Consider the following 16146-nt stretch of genomic DNA (forward strand, 5'->3'; position numbering starts at 1 on the left):
AAGTCAGTTCCAGGTCCCACTCCCTTTCCCTCCCCTCTTCCCGTGCCCTACCCCCAACCCCCCCATTATCCCCTCATTTCCCCAGGGAGGGTGAGGCCCTCCATGGGGTTGTCCATAGTCTGTCATTTCATCCAGGGCAGGGCCTAGACCCTCCCCCAAGAGTTCAGGGTGAGAGTGCCTCTCACATTGTTGGATGGGAGTCCAAAGTCCGTGTGTATACTCGGGATGAGTACTGATCTGCTGCCCAATGCTCAATAGGACTCCTCACTGACACCCCCACTCAGGGAGTTTGATCAGTTCCATGCAAAAAGAGGTCACTCTTGTTTAGGATGGTTACTTTAGTTTCACATTTGCAGTCTACAACAAAAGCAATGCTAGTCATTGTTATTTGTTTAAAGATTCAATTTCAATTAGGCCAACAAACCTAACTTCAAATGCTACTTTGAAACAGACTAAGTAGAAAATTACTATGTGGAAACTAATTTGATTATTACCTTTTTGCTAACTCATAATTTTGTACCCAGCACTTCAGGATTTCTGTGAAATTATCATCTTGTCTTATATGCAGGATAATAACCAAAGTCCACAATAGTTGGACAACTAGTGTAAGCAATAAAATCAGCCGCCAGCTCTAGCTGAGTGCTTTCCTGTTAGGACCATGTTCTTCGATCTTGATATGTATTTATAAACTTGTCAAACTTGCTTTTGATATTAAAGTTGCTCAAGTGAGACCATGCCACGAGACACCAGTCAGTATCCCCATGGATGCAGGGGTGGGGGGTGGGTTAACAGGACTTAACCTTGAGAGTATACGTTTTCCTAAAGCAGGCAAGAAAGGGAAAAACAAATGAACAAATCGGGGTGAAAAGTGGCAAGTGCCAAGTTCACTCCTCTCACACTTGACTTTCAATTTGAACTTTCTCAAGAGAGCTGCTGTGTTCTTGTCTTGTATCAACATACACAGAATGAGAGTTGTGATAATAAGAAAATAAAATAAAAACAAAAGTAAAGACTATATAATCAATTATAATTTAGTAAAGTTTTATCAAAACTTACTTATGCATATTTACATATGGAGAAAAGAGGATTTTTTGAGACAAAAATTCATTCAGTGGTCAGACATGTAAACCATTTCCTGATATTCAGTAAGTCCTATTTAATGGACTTCAGAATCATAAGGTCTATCATCAACTGTTATCATGGAAATACAATCTTTTTACTCCTATCCACAAATCTAACTTTAATTATTCCAAATTAGAACTTTTTTTTCTAAAGTTCTACTTGTCTTGATCAAAGGCAAACTATGACCATATCAGCCAGTAGATGGCAGCCCTAGGATAGCAAATAGGGTCTTGTCTTGGCAGGTTGTAGGCTCCAAGATAATATATTTTCAGTTTTACCCAATTTCTCCTTTTGTAGTTAGATGAAAGAAAATACTTCATAAAAACTCAAATACCTAAATGTAAACTTTATTACTTAACCTTCAAAGGAGCTTTCCCGGTGTTAAACACAGTAAGCTATGGAAACTGAACATGTTTGCAAGGCATTTTGACAAAATAATATAACTTATTACACTCAAAAGAGATCTCTCCATACAGGTAAGACTATCATCAAGATAACTCTGCACTGGAAACAAGCTAAGTGCCCAGCTCCCCATCTTCCACTTGGCCCTGAGAAAACTGCTATTGGCTTAAAGTACCGGTTACCTGTGGAAACACAGGAGTCTCATCACTACTTATTTTACTCCCTTTTGCATGGCTCCTGCCTGTTTCCTCCACAGAGCCTTCTTTAACTAACTGCTTCCACCAAGGACACCATATATGAATATTACAGCAATGGTATTATTAGTACTATGACGCTAATGATAATTTTATATCATGAATCCATAGATTCCATTTGTTTCTAGCTTTTATCCACAGTAGTTGCAGCCTTGAGACATTGATGTGATCACAGGGGTGTGTAAATAATAATCTGCTTCCAAGAAAAATGAGAAGATGATAATTCTGAGTCATAAAAACTCCATTGTAATTTAATTTTAAGGTAAAATGCGCAATAAACACTTTTCTACATAACTTCATTTCTATAATGCGATTCTATTTGTAGTTTTAATTAAAAATAATGTACCTTTAGTATTTTAGGAAACTCATCAACAATTAGTTCATTATTATATATCTTCTGAATTTTTATTTAGTCTCTGGGAATACATATTTTAACTATTTAGTATGAGCAATTCACAATAGCTTATTTTATTTTACTCAAATGTTTCTCCTATTTGTGTTTTAAATGCATGCTCTAAGATTCATAATAATATTAAATGCATCTGCTTTGTGAGTAGTAAGTGATCATCCATACTAAAAGGACTCATAGAGTGTGATGTCATCAGGTAGTTAGTCGTTTGGGCACTTTATTTTCTTGTCTTGCCAATTGACTAGCCTTAATCATTGATGTTAAGAAGGTGGTTTCTGAGGCGAAAACATAAAATAAAAGTGTGTTCATCTGCTGACACGTATGTCTGTGGCTGTATTGTCTTGGTGGCTAACCAAGACATCAATCAATACAGTCATGGTCAATTAAAATCCTAAGGGACGTGATGGAAACCGAAGCTTGGAAAGCAGGGATATTTTTAGGGAGACACTGAGTGTTTCTTTTCCTTTTTCTTTCATTTGAGGAAATAATTAGAATAAAAGCAAAGTATTCAAATAGCTCCTTGGAGACCTCCAGTCACAGCCAGACTCTGCAATAATCATGTAGACAGTGGGCATTTTTCCAATGTGAGGGAGCAGCAGTCTTGAATAATATATTCTTTAGGGACAGCAAAAATGGTAAGGGAGTAACTTGAAGTCTGTTTCTCTGCAGCTGGGGTGAAGTTTAGAATAAATATTCATTCCTAACTGCTCTTGATATAAATATACTTCATTGAACGCAAATGATTACTTATTCTTAAATGTTGTGCCACTAACAACTTGAAACAATCATTTCTCCTCAATCAATATTTATGTTTAATTCATTGAACTGGTAATTGGGGGAATATTCCCAAATATAATTTTTACAATAGTTCACAAAAAATTCAATGTTCATAGACTTTGTAGTTGTATTCACTGAAAAAGTCACATTGTGTCATAGATGTCCAAAATATTTATTTTAAAAGTATCTTAAAATTTATTATTGTGTATGGTGTGTGTGTGTGTGTGTGTGTGTGTGTGTGTGTGTGTGAATGGGACTGAGACTCTATGGCACATGTTGAGATCAGAGGGCATTTCTCTTACTGTGGGATGCATGAATCAGTCTAAGGTCACCAGGCTTGTATTGCAAGCTAACCGTCTTGCCAGACCCAAAGTAAAATGCTTCATGTTGGATAATTAGTGAAATCAAATATTTAGTCTTTGACTTGAATCTCTAATAAATGTTCTAATAAGAGTTATTGGATCCTGGGCTGGGAAGATGGCTTCGTGGGTTAGAACAGCTGCTAGGCAGGCATGGGGACAGCAGTTTGGTGCCTATGCAAAAAGCTGGTATGTCCACATACCAGCTTATGAACCAGAGCTGTGAGGACTGGAAGCCGGAGGGTTGCTGGGGCTGCCTGGCTGCCAGTCTAGCTCCAGGCAAATGAGGAACCCTCTGTCAAAGGATACAGTAGAAAGTGTTGAAGCAGAACAGCCAACACATGAGCAGGGGCACAGGCAGGCACACACACACACACACACACACACACACACACACACACAGGTGGGGGAGTGGAGTAGGGTGACAGGGACAGAATGAGAGAGAAGAGATTCAAAGTAAGTTTTCAAAAGAAACACGACACAGCAAACAGGACACAGGTTTCTCTAAACAGTTTCTCCTTTCATCTCACTATAGTGTAAGTATTTCAGGTGTGGGAGAATTACAATACTTTAGAAATTCTAACTAAAGTAATGGGAAATAGAGAGGAAAACTTAAGTAGCCATAGGATTGAAAGAAAAAGTATCAGTTAGCCTAAGGTATATTGCACTACACAGATGAAAAGAGAGTAAATCTATGACACAAAGAAAATAGTTCATGAATTTTGATTTATCCGACCACCAAATAGCATGCTCACTATTTTCTTTTTCTAAGCAAGTTAAGTGCTAAGTTTGCTCAGGCTACTAGAAAGCCACAAGGAAGAAACAAGACAATTGAGTTTAGTGTAAATTTTTGGGTGTCCATAGCTTTTAAAGCTAGGAAGTACTTAGCAGTTATTAAAACAGCTTTTGGTAGAATATTTGTGGGTACCCTGGGGGAAGAAATGGGCTAAACACACAGAAAATATTGTACTTGAGGCATTGTATTTTATGCATGGCACCAAAACGAATCAGGTCTCAGGGACATTTGAGGAGTAAGGTGTACTAATGTTTGATATCCGTTTGACTGGCTTCTGATAATGGGGAGGATGACTCCATTTGGCCATTGCTTTGCCCTTGAATTCTTTTTAACATAGCAGCTGTTACCATTTCAATTCTAAATTGGAATATAAATTTAATAAAAGCATGCATATTGAATTCACTTGCTAAATAACATTATTCAGTTTTACTCCAGAGGATCTTAAATAATGTGAATTATTTAGCTGAAATTTAAAATTTATGCAAAGTTAAGAAATAAACAGTCACGTTGGTTCACATTAATCCTAGAACTTGGGATGTAGAGACACAGGTGCATCTATGTGAACTTGAGGCCAGGTCTACACACCAGGACCAGTCTCGCGAGGGCTCCATATTGAGTCTTCAACTCAATAATTAAAGTTAATAAATACGATAAAATATTCACTGTTTTAGAAGAATATTTGAGTTGGGGAATGGAAACACAGACTAGAGGAGGGAGCATAGGGGGGGATAAATGATGCTGAAGGCCATTTGAAGACATCATAAAAAGCTCCTGCTGGAGAAGCATGCATACATATGTATGGAACCTATGCATATATCAGGAGTTATGAGAGTATGCTCAAGGCCTGTGCAAGCCCAAGGCAGACAAAATCCCAGCATGGAGGGAAGAGGAGGACAGGAAGTCACATACCTAGAGGAGGGCGTACTGACAACTGGTCACTTGCCTGTAGAAGATCACATATCCAAAAATATACGGGCAGCACAAACTGAACTTGATGAAGTTTTTTTTTAAAGGGAGGGACTGTGGTCTGAGAGGAGTTGGAGGAGGGGTGAATATCATCACAACACACTGTGTGAAATTGGGCAAAGAACTAATAAAAAACACATTTTGTTTTTCATTTTTGAGACCTTGTAGTCTTGTGAATACAGCTATCAGTGTGAGTGTTTTTTCATTAAGGTAGTCGTCATGAGAACAGTCATTATACATTGTGTGGCATGAACAAAGATATAAGGAATAATAATTAAAAGATAGCCAATCATCTTTGTGCTGGGGTCTGTGTTAGCTCAAGAGAACAGAACGTGTATGGCTATAAAATATCACATTCACATATTTTTTTCTGTCAGAGTAGCAACTCCAAACTTGCCAAACTCCAAGTCAGGTAGCCCCATTTTCTAGCTCACTCTTCTAGTGCTTTTTCAACTGAGTGAATTATTTTAACCTCCTATCATGTGAAGATCTGTGGCTCACATAGATTGTCAGGTTTCCAGTCCAGTGGCTACAGCTTTTCCACAGCAAGTAAATGATCTTTCTAAAGTACTTCGGGATGAGAAAGAACGGGCAAATATGAAGAATTTTATTTTCATTTCTTCTCTTTGGAAGGATTAGTCTGTAACTTTTGTGTTTAGCTTGGAAAGCTATTTTTTATTTGATTTCTCTTTTGAACAAATAAAACAGCCCACAGATAGCAAGCAGCTCACAGTTCACCACAGAGTGATTCAATCTAGTAGTTCAATGAAATTCACTTTGCACAGTCACTCCAGTAATATGCCCTCTTAAACACTTCATCTTTAAATTCCCAATTCCATGAATAAACATGCGCTCCAGGGAGACTGACTCTTGAGCAGCATAGATAGCTGTGGAAATGACTAGTTTCACCATTTAAACAAGATATTTAAACGATTGGTCTTCTCTTCCAAAATTTTGAGGATTCCACTGTACAGGAATGCATACTGTGTAATATCCAGTCTTCAATATCTCTCTCATAAGGGAAATATCTCAAAATTTGTTTTTTTGTTTGCCAAAGTTTTTCAGTCTGTACTCCATCCAGACATTCAGTTTATCCAATGTATGCATTTTAATTCATATCCTGCCAATTTCTGTGGAATGTCTAGCAATTATGGATATAGTATGCACTAAGAATGCCATTCCTAATGTTGTGATTACTACTGTCGAAACTGTCTAAGCAGTTCTATTTTCATTTTTAAGTTCTCTTCATATTCTACATAAACACACTACACACACACACATTTTATGTACAAATTTAAAGAGGAACTAAAGTGTTTTAAAATAGTTATTTTAAATTATGTATCCTTTAAAATACATATTTATCCTTGTCAACTTGCTCTGTGTCAGTGGCATTTTATAATATTTTAAATTATAATGCAAAGTCAAAGTTACCATGATCCAGAACCATGATCCAGACAGGGAAGTGTAGTGAGCAGAACAAAGACCTGTCAAAATCTGGAAAAACTTGAAGAAAATGGATTCTCCAGTGTAGAGTCTGATTCCAATACAGCTATTTTACTTGTATTTTTTAACCTTAATTTTAATTGCCTGTGTGTGGGTGTTTTCTCTGCCCGCACGCACGCACACACACACACACACACACACACACACACACACACACACACACAGAGTCACTGTTTAAGTATTCACAGACTTGTTTTTCATGATGAGACTTAGGAACTTATGGCCTCTTTAGTTACTTTAGAGTCAAATTGCCAAAGACAGAGAAACTTGGAATTCAGCATCGTTTCTCCAGATACCAGCTGATAGAGTCAGGAAGGCAAAGTGTATAAAGAAATGCCAAAGAAGGCACGAAAGCTGAAAAACACATTTCAAACCACCATGGTTACCACCTGATGTCTGTGGCCAAGATAGTTACCAACTAGAGTCGAGACGAAGGAGGAGCTGGGGTCGAAAGGACATCTGCCCCTTCCTCTCTCAGATCTGTGTGGCTCCAAGTGAAACATGGGGTCCTGGAAAGAAAACAGAAAGACACTGTGAAGGTGGCAATTCTGATAAGAGTTCAATTGTTCAGATAAAATATAGCAAAGCTAGATTACTAATAACCTACATGGGTCTCATCAGGACCTCAGTGACAGCATAATATTTAGTTACAAAATGAGTTTTATATGTAAGCACAGGGGCTCGGAAGATCCTAGTAGAGGCTCATTGTTTTCAGAGAATATGAAGGGTTGAGAGAAATTAGCCGGTTTTATCAATCAGTACACATCAGATAAATAATTCAAAGAAGAAACATAATGGAAAAAGGTACTGAAAGAGAATCAATGACAAAAACAGAATTGGGGTTTATATACCTAATATGCCTCATCAATATTTAGAATAATAATAAAATTTACAACCAATAGTTTAGAATATTTAATAATTTTCATCATATATTATTTTTAAATATTCAATGTTGACATTAAAAATCATTAATTCATAATTGCTTCAAGGTACATGTATGGGTTACTGTCATATCCTATTCAATATCTCAATTTTAATTTTTGATATTTCTTTTCACAGTAATAAGCTGTCATTTAAAACGATTTCCACAAATGTACTATTATTCTATTGGCCTCTATTTCATGTGTGTAATCACAGAAAATTTCTCTGAATGTTCCTAGATTTCAAAATTCTCTCTCTCATATATATAAATGTTAACCTCCAGCAAGTCTGCAATAAGTGCTTTGGATACAAGAAAGGCATTTCGGGAAGCAGCAATAATAACCACTATGAAAAATTTTGTAAAATAAAGTAATTGGCAATAGAACATTTCTGATGCTGACAGTGTTCAGTCAATTGACAACCATTGAGCCACATGGCTAGGCAGCTGAGTGCAGAGTTGCATCTGCTTCTCTTCAGGCTGATGGTGATCAACCAGTCACCCCATTACATCCCACTTCCTGTCCTATACTTCACCTCTTCTCTCTGACTGATAGTCTAAAGTGACTATCCTAACTTTTACATTCCAAAGCCCTTCCAGGAAATGCTGAGCTCATTTGACCCCTATGACTATCTGTTCCTGTCTTTAAATTGGAAGCATTTATAGAATAGCTCAGAGGTGTGGCTACACTACCATGCTCTGCAGTGGTGTGCTCTTGTTCAGCTACTCTACACAACTTAGAAGAGGGGACGGGTGGCAGTAAATGGGAGATGCTTCTCCTACGTTTCCATGGATAATAGCTTTCAGAGGTATGAGAAAAAGTTGGCCAGTTGAGACAGAATTGTAGATCTCACAAACTAATGTTAATGCTGAGAGTTTCACATAAATTTGTGAAGCAAACCCAGAGCATTCCATGCAAGAGAGTAACTTCGTGAACATAGTTCTTGCCTGCTCCTCCGAGTCATGCCACTTGGTGAAGTATTTGAGAAAATAAACAACAAAGAGCACATATATTTTGAAGGTTATAGAAAACCATAAAAAGTAACCATTGGGTATTTGCTAAGGTCAGATATCTTCATAGCTTAAAAACTTATCTTTTACTCTAGAGTTGCTAATGAGGTTATTTAACCAGCAGATAGCATTAGACACCAGAACATAAATAATGAAAGAGCAGGTGTAGGAAGAGCCATGCTGATTTATTCTAGGAAGAATCATATAGTGAGAATAAACTTTTAAGTGAGTGAAAGAAATAGAAAGTGCAAAAGAAATTGTCATCAAGAGATTTCTAGAATTTGTGGAACAGGAGCTGCATGGAGGAAATGAAGTCAATATTTCTTTAAAAATTCACAGATTTCCCTAGTGCAAATCATCACTTAGGCTCCTTGAAGCTAACATTCAACTGTGAAACTCAATATGTGTCTGAGGTATCAAATTTGTGATAGATTCTTCCCTTCATAAAGATAAACTGGGTCAAAAGGAATCTAATTCCTCTAAGAAGCCTATAGCCATGAAATTTTGAAAATAATTTGGTTAATGGATCATCATCCTGGAATGTCAGTCCCATGTGAAGCACGTCAGTGCAGCATGTACCTGTCATACACTAATGACACCAAATTCCACACTGAGAACACATAAACATTAACAATGAATCCCAATATGTCCTTAGATGTCAATACCTAATGTCAGACAACACTCAGGGTACCTGAACTAAAAACTTCCCCCCTTTCTCCTGGAGATTTCATGTTTATTTGAACAGTGACTAAAACTGGATCAACAGTGTTCATTTAAAAATAGTAAACAAATTAAATTTTATTTTATTTCATCTCTTTAATAAAATCTTATATTCTTGGTATCCTATGAAATAATCTATCATTCAATGTTAAAAGTAAGTAAGCTTGCAACTGCAACTTCTACTTTTCGGGCCATTAATCAAAGTGTCATTGTTGCTTTTGAGAAAATTTTTGTTTGTTTGTTTGTTTGTTTGTTTTTTGCTTGCTGCTCAGAATGTGGGAAGTGTTCTTAGATAACAAAAATATGAGTGCTACCAATATTCTTTATGTTAATCATGTCTTTAATAATAATAATATATCTGCTTTTAACTTTTTCTTGAGCTACTGATTTAGATGAAGTGGTAACAGTATCTTCACTAGTTTTATGTGGCTAGGGCTATTTAATGTCTTTATTAAATACTTGACAGCAAAAGCAAGCAAAGGACTAATTTATTAGAATGCTCTCAGGACTGAAGTATGGCTCTGATCATAGGCAATGTTGTCTGAAGTCATTATTTCAGTACCCCATCGGGTACTGATGGTGTCATCCCAACCTTTCGGCTGCCTGTGACAAATGTATGGGTGGCTGTCTGACATTCTGCCTAAGCAAGTTATCTGTAGTCACAAGCTTTCTGACAGTTTAGAGCAATTAAAAGTTAAAGCAGGAATATGTCAGACATAAAATTGTCACATGAAAGTCAATGATGCTTTATGACATAAAACAATTTCAGGGTGTGGTTAAGGCTAAATAACCCCAGAGAGAGTTTGGTTCTTTGACGGACATGCAAGAAAGAATCTGTTTAAATGCATCAGGCTGCTGATAAGAAGTATAAAGTTTCTAATAAATAAACCAAGAGAAAGATAATTTAAGAAGGCTCATTCCATTGGCGCTACTATTAATAGAAATGCCGCAATTTTGTTTTCAATTTGATACATCTCTCAGGCTTTTCATGTGTGTCTTCCAAAATAACATAGTTAAATTCAATTTGCAGTAGGCGTCTCAATCTCTTTGCTCTAACCCAGTCACAGACACTGTAACAGTGAAAAAAAAGAATAAAAATGGAGACTCAGAACTCTTATCTTAATTGCTAGACTACAGAAGATAATTTGCAGATGGTAGGTATCAACTTTAGGATTTTGAGATGTAGAGACTACCCCGGTGACCCTGGGGTATCTACTATAATTACACAGGCCCTTACAGAGGTGATTTGATGATAAAAAGAGAATTAACCAATGAAATTCATGATAGGGAAGGCTTTGGCAATGCAAGAATGGGGTAGCACCAAGGTACACTGGTGATCTCTAGAAGCTGGTAGATCCCCACTGGGCAGTCCTTCTGGAATCTCTATTTTCACCTAACAGGGTTCATTTTTGGTTTTTCACTTAGAGAGCCACTAACATTGTGATTTCTGCCATGAAACCCACGACTATTTGCCTGTCTTCTTGCTCCGCTAGGCTCTGTGCTCTAAGAGCTAGTCCTCATAATTTTCTTTACACCACGCACATTGCAAATCATAACAATAAAACCCTTTCTTAATAAGGTCTATGTCACTGTCTGTTCAGACCTTCAAACATCTTTACTTCAGTAAGACATTGAATTCTGTGTTTTTCCAGAACTATTGTTTACCCGTGCTTTCCCAATGCTCCGCTGACCTTGGTGATGTCTACAAACTAGCCTGATGCTTCCTGTTCCTGCAGTATTCTGACCTGGAGGCCCACTAACTTCCCCCACACCTCAGGTGCGCCTCTGTGACATCCTGTGCAATAGTCCACATGCTCTATTGGCCTATCTTAGCATCTCCTCCCCAAACTCTTCTAAAAAATTACCCACAACAGGAAAAGTATTCCTTGACCTACACAGTGTTCAAGGTTTGGGCACTTTATTTTTTTAAAGATAACAAAGCTTTCCTTTCCCTCCTGTCTGTCTGTCAGCCCTCATGTCTTTTTGTCCAGCATTCTCTTATCTGTGTGTCTAGCTTCCATGTTATTAAGCCTAACCTCATAGTGACAGCTAGAAAATATCATGAGTGACTATTGATACCCAGTTCTACAGTAAAATAGGGGAGTCAAGAAGGAGAAAATAGATCAGTAGACACTAAGTCACAGTTAGATGGAAGTGGTAGGCTCTGGGATCCTATTGCCTATAGGGACTAAAGATAACGCTGATTTATCCAAGAGTTCGACAAAGCTGGAAGAAAGAATTTTGAATGTTCTCACCATAAAGAAACAATAGGTATTTGAAGGAATATACATCTTTATCCTACTTGGTACATTTCACAATTATGGCCATATTGAGGCATCACAGAACATCCTTCAGTATGTCTAATTTTACATTTTATGTACATTAATATTTTAAAGAACAATAAAGTGTGTGTGCAATTCATCTGCACTCAAGAAAGAAAAATCAATGTTAATAAAGAATTTGATTTAAAATTTAAGATATTGGAAATGAAACTGTCACATGATTTTGGGAAAGCCCATGAAACTGACAAGTATCTTGTTTCCCTAGCAATTCCCTTTAAAATCCTTTTGAGCAACCATTTCTTGGGTCAGCAGACAACTTGATACCTTATACACAAAATCAGCATTCACCATTTGTATTCATATATAAAAGATGCTTTTTCAAGTTTTCTGCATGTTAATGGCTGAACCTGGTACAGGGATGGAACCACACACAATGATAATTTCTCATCATCAAATTTAAATACACATTTATATTGTATATTCATTGTCCCTTTCTTACCTTTCCTGCCTGTTCCATGGAACCCCTTTTTTTCATTCCTTTAAAGTTTATCACTGCTTTCTGATAGGCTAAGGGCCCACTTCTTATTTCTCTGCTCCACTGAGGAAATTTTCCTTCTGAAATAAAGTGAATTTCTCCATATCCGCTCCCAGCTTGATCTCTTCTATTGACTTCACACACACTGCAGTGTAGAGCTTGAAGACCTCTAGTTGGAGCGCTTCTTTTTCTCCTCTAACAGTTTCTCTTCTAGTTGTGTTCTAGCTAACCTGCAGGATTTGCCAGTTCCTGGGATCTCTTTTGGAGCTCAACAATGTAGTTATGGTAATAATGCCCATATAATATCAAGAATTCAGACTCCCCTTCTCATCCCACGGTTTCCTATCTAACTCCACTTGATACTCTTACTTCCCATTTTAACTTCTGCCCATAACATCCTATAGTATTTTTTAATGTATCAATGATCCATCTGCCCCCCTACTGTACATTTATTACTTGTCTTTTCCTTTACTGGCCTCTCAGCTTGAGAAAGTCTTCCGACTGACTTCTTTGCCTCTCCTATATCTTCACAGCTATTTATAATGTCTGAGAAAATGCTGCCTGCCCAGAAGGTGATTACCTCTGTTTTCTTCATAGTACACCTCCAAAACAACTTAATAAACATAACTGTGATTTAATATGTTGATCTGAAATTAGATCATCTCCATGCTTAGTGTGACTGTTTATAAATGTCAATAAATATGGTTTTATTTTTCTATACTTTAATAGACATTGGCTTTCATAGTGTTATTAGATTGCTAAATCAATGGAAAAGCAAATAGGTTTGGTCTTCCTTGTCCAATGGATTGACAAAGATAATATATTTTGGTAAGTTTTTAGAACTTGTGATGGGCTCTTCCAGAATTAATATGTTAAGTTTCAAGTGAATAGAAAATAACCACTCATGACAGCTGTTAAAATGAAATTAAAGACTTAAGATGGAAGAATTGGAGAGTTTGCTTTCTTTATCCATATCGACTCTGTTGAAGACAGCAATAGTAACCCAAGGCTAATATGATTATAACTGGAAGACAGTGTTTTCACTAAAGGCACCCTTTCCCTCTCCTTCTTCTCCCTCTTTACCTTCTCTCCCTCCCTCTCCTCACTCACTCCTTCCTTCCTTTCTTTTGTTAAGTTGAGAGCAATTTTAATGTTGTGGTGTGCATAATAATGACTGCTGAAGACAGGAGCACATTTTTACCAGAGGACTGATGTGATGATAGGTTTGAATTTGAATTGTCCTTTCAGACCATGACCTTAAAGCAGAAGCTGCTTTAGCCTGGTTAAGCTTCGTGTGACAGAAACACAAACTGATATGAGTCATTCTAATTTCTTCAGGCTCTAATTGTGTAATTTCAGAGAAGGGAAATAACCATAGACCATAGAGTACTAACATTATGGTGGAAACAGTTCCCAAATTGTAATTGTAATTGCTTTGTTGGTATTAGTAAAGCTTACTTCAACATTAACTACATACAAGAATTTTTTAAAATTACATTATTTGCTATTCTTGTTGTAATGTTTACATACATAGCAAACAACAAAAACATACTAATAAGCAAGTAATATGATTTTCTTTCATGAGATGGAATTCAGAACTAAAAACACCAGAGCACTTAGGTCATAGTAACATTGTCAGTGACCCCCCCAAGCAATCAGGTTCATGGTTCAAGCAATGCATAACTCCAGAGTTTAACCTTATTGAGGATGTTGGTCACTCCTCACACTGGATTACCATTATTTTAACAGCTGGAATTCAGGCTGAGTAGATAGTTTAAATTTACAAGGCATCACCAGAATTAACATATGGGCTATTTTTTGCTTTAGTGTGATAGTGACATCTAGTTTAGTAACATGAGCATATACACCTTAAAATATTTATAAATACAGTTTATAGGTCTTTGCAGGACAATTTTTCTTTTTCAAACTTGGAGCAGGCCCTTAGAACCCATCCTGTCTGAAGGCTGTATGTTCTCAGCAACTGTAAGTTGTTACATGGCAGATGCTAAGTGTGATACAATTAAATAAAATGGTTTCAGACAATAATTGATTTCTTCAATTAATACAATTAAATAAAATGGTTTCAGACAATAATTTATTCAGTTAATACTATCACTTCTCCGGAGTGCCACTTGGGGTTGGGAATGGCACTGAAATATCATCAATACAGGAAAAAACAGATAATCATTTCCAGTTATTGCTAATTTGGGAGAATTTGGGAGGAAGCAGTGGGATATCTGAAGTTGCTTGCATGACTGCAATTTTGATTCAGTACTGTCAATCATAAAAGTTGTAACTTACCCTTTATGATAGATATTTAATAATACATATCACAGCGACAAGTTGATTGTCACACTATCATTTGTTTTTGTCCTTCTGACATGAATTTCAAATACTAGTGAACATTTGAAATTGTCTATAAGAATAAAGAAGTAAGTAGGGAAAAGAAGAAATGAAGCTGTAAATAAATGTTTTGATTTTAAAGTTAACAGTTTTGCTTATTGATTCCTTTCTTTAATATTTTCTGGTGTTTGTATATCTCTTTAAAATGTAGGAAATACTTTTGCATACTTTATCTTGTTCCTCCCTCAAAATGAGTGACAAAGCCAGACAGCACGGCTTGTAGATAGCATCTCATTTCCTCAGGACTCAGAAGCAAGAGGAAGCTCTGGTGATACTCGGGCAGTATATTCTATTTCTACATCCATACTCATTCAGTTTTACTTACTTCTGTCACTGTAAAATAGAGGGTGTACGTGTTTACGATGATGAACATTGCTGGGTATCTTTTAAGTGGTATTTAATGTGTAACTGAAGTTAGAAATGTATATTGTTTTTTCCTCAATGAAGAAAATGTTTATCTTATTATTTGTTAGATGCATGTTCAAATGTTCACAGTTAATTCAATATTTTTGCAAGAGCTTAGAAAGTGCCACTAAAATATTTTAAAAGCATTCATCATATACACATAACACATCTACATAAATTTCTTGGTTTTAAACAAATATTCACTTAAATCTGCTGTCTGTTGATCAAATCTAATCCTCAGGATGGCTGTCAGGTCTTTTCTTTGAATTCATGTTTATTCCTCCTGACTCTCTGATCTAGTCAGCACATCCCAATTAATTGACAGATTCTTCTATTTTATAATTAAAGTTTCCCTGTTGGAAACAAAGTCCCACTATTCCTCTCTCTCCCTATTTATCCATAAGAAACTGTTCATTTAAAATAACTTCCTTGGTACCCTGCAGTGCTTTTCTGTGCAATTTTCTCTAGTATCCGTGCTATCTTCCCTGTGGCTTTAATCATACTGCTGTGTGGCCCAACTAATGGATACATTGTCACCACATCTTTAACCACTTACTATGTTCCAGATAGTCTATCAACATTGATTTTAGGAAGCAGGAGGGCTATTGGTCCTTTTAATATGTGTCAAGGCACAGTGACTATCTAAACACAGCAGGACCAAATTTTTATTGGCACAATGGTGTGTACATAAAAGGGTACCATACTTGGTGAGCCTATCATAAATTCTGATCTCATAAGTCTGCTGCAGAAACAAATAATGTATTCTTTGTATATATTTTTTAAAACTGCCTTATCCCAAGTAAGCAATTAAAAACCAAATCACAATCATTATTGGATAATGAGAGAGACTATGATTATTGCATTAAAAGGAACATTAAAAGACAAGAAATATGTATTTGGGGAGGTCGCTTAAACTAATATAGTCATAAAGGGAATTGATTTTCTCACCACTTCCAGAGAAGACACAGCTGGGCCGCATCTGTCCCAACTTTGACTTTTTCCCTTACCTCAGGTTTACTGATCTCAAATGGTTTCTATCAACATTCTTACAAGGTCCTAAGTTTCATTCAACACACGCAAATATTATAGTCCTTAGAAAGCTTTCCTGTCAGTTTATAAATTGTTTTTAAATTAGCTATTATAGAAGCCTTTCAACCGAAATGCTCATAGAACCCCCTAGTTCCTGAAATATTTTGTAAACACTTTTTAAAGTACAAATACCTTTTTGTTCACCATGACACACCAGAATTTTGGAAAAATCTAAATACTTTAATGTAGTCCTC

General features: G+C 36.5%; 1 protein-coding gene across 1 annotated transcript in view; it reads right to left on the reverse strand.

Annotated features, from left to right (window-relative positions):
- The window catches only part of LOC121136472 (semaphorin-3E), a gene marked incomplete at its 5' end in the record, with an annotated part of 56081 nt that extends 48991 nt beyond the window's left edge, over nucleotides 1–7090 (reverse strand). The window contains 1 exon segment of the mRNA XM_040736947.1: nucleotides 7004–7090. Within this exon segment, the coding sequence (XP_040592881.1) occupies nucleotides 7004–7090 (87 nt within the window).
- Between the last annotated feature and the right edge of the window lie 9056 nt (nucleotides 7091–16146).

The sequence above is a fragment of the Mesocricetus auratus genome, unplaced genomic scaffold (assembly GCF_017639785.1).
Source record: "Mesocricetus auratus isolate SY011 unplaced genomic scaffold, BCM_Maur_2.0 Super-Scaffold_100251, whole genome shotgun sequence".
Lineage (NCBI taxonomy): Eukaryota > Metazoa > Chordata > Mammalia > Rodentia > Cricetidae > Mesocricetus > Mesocricetus auratus.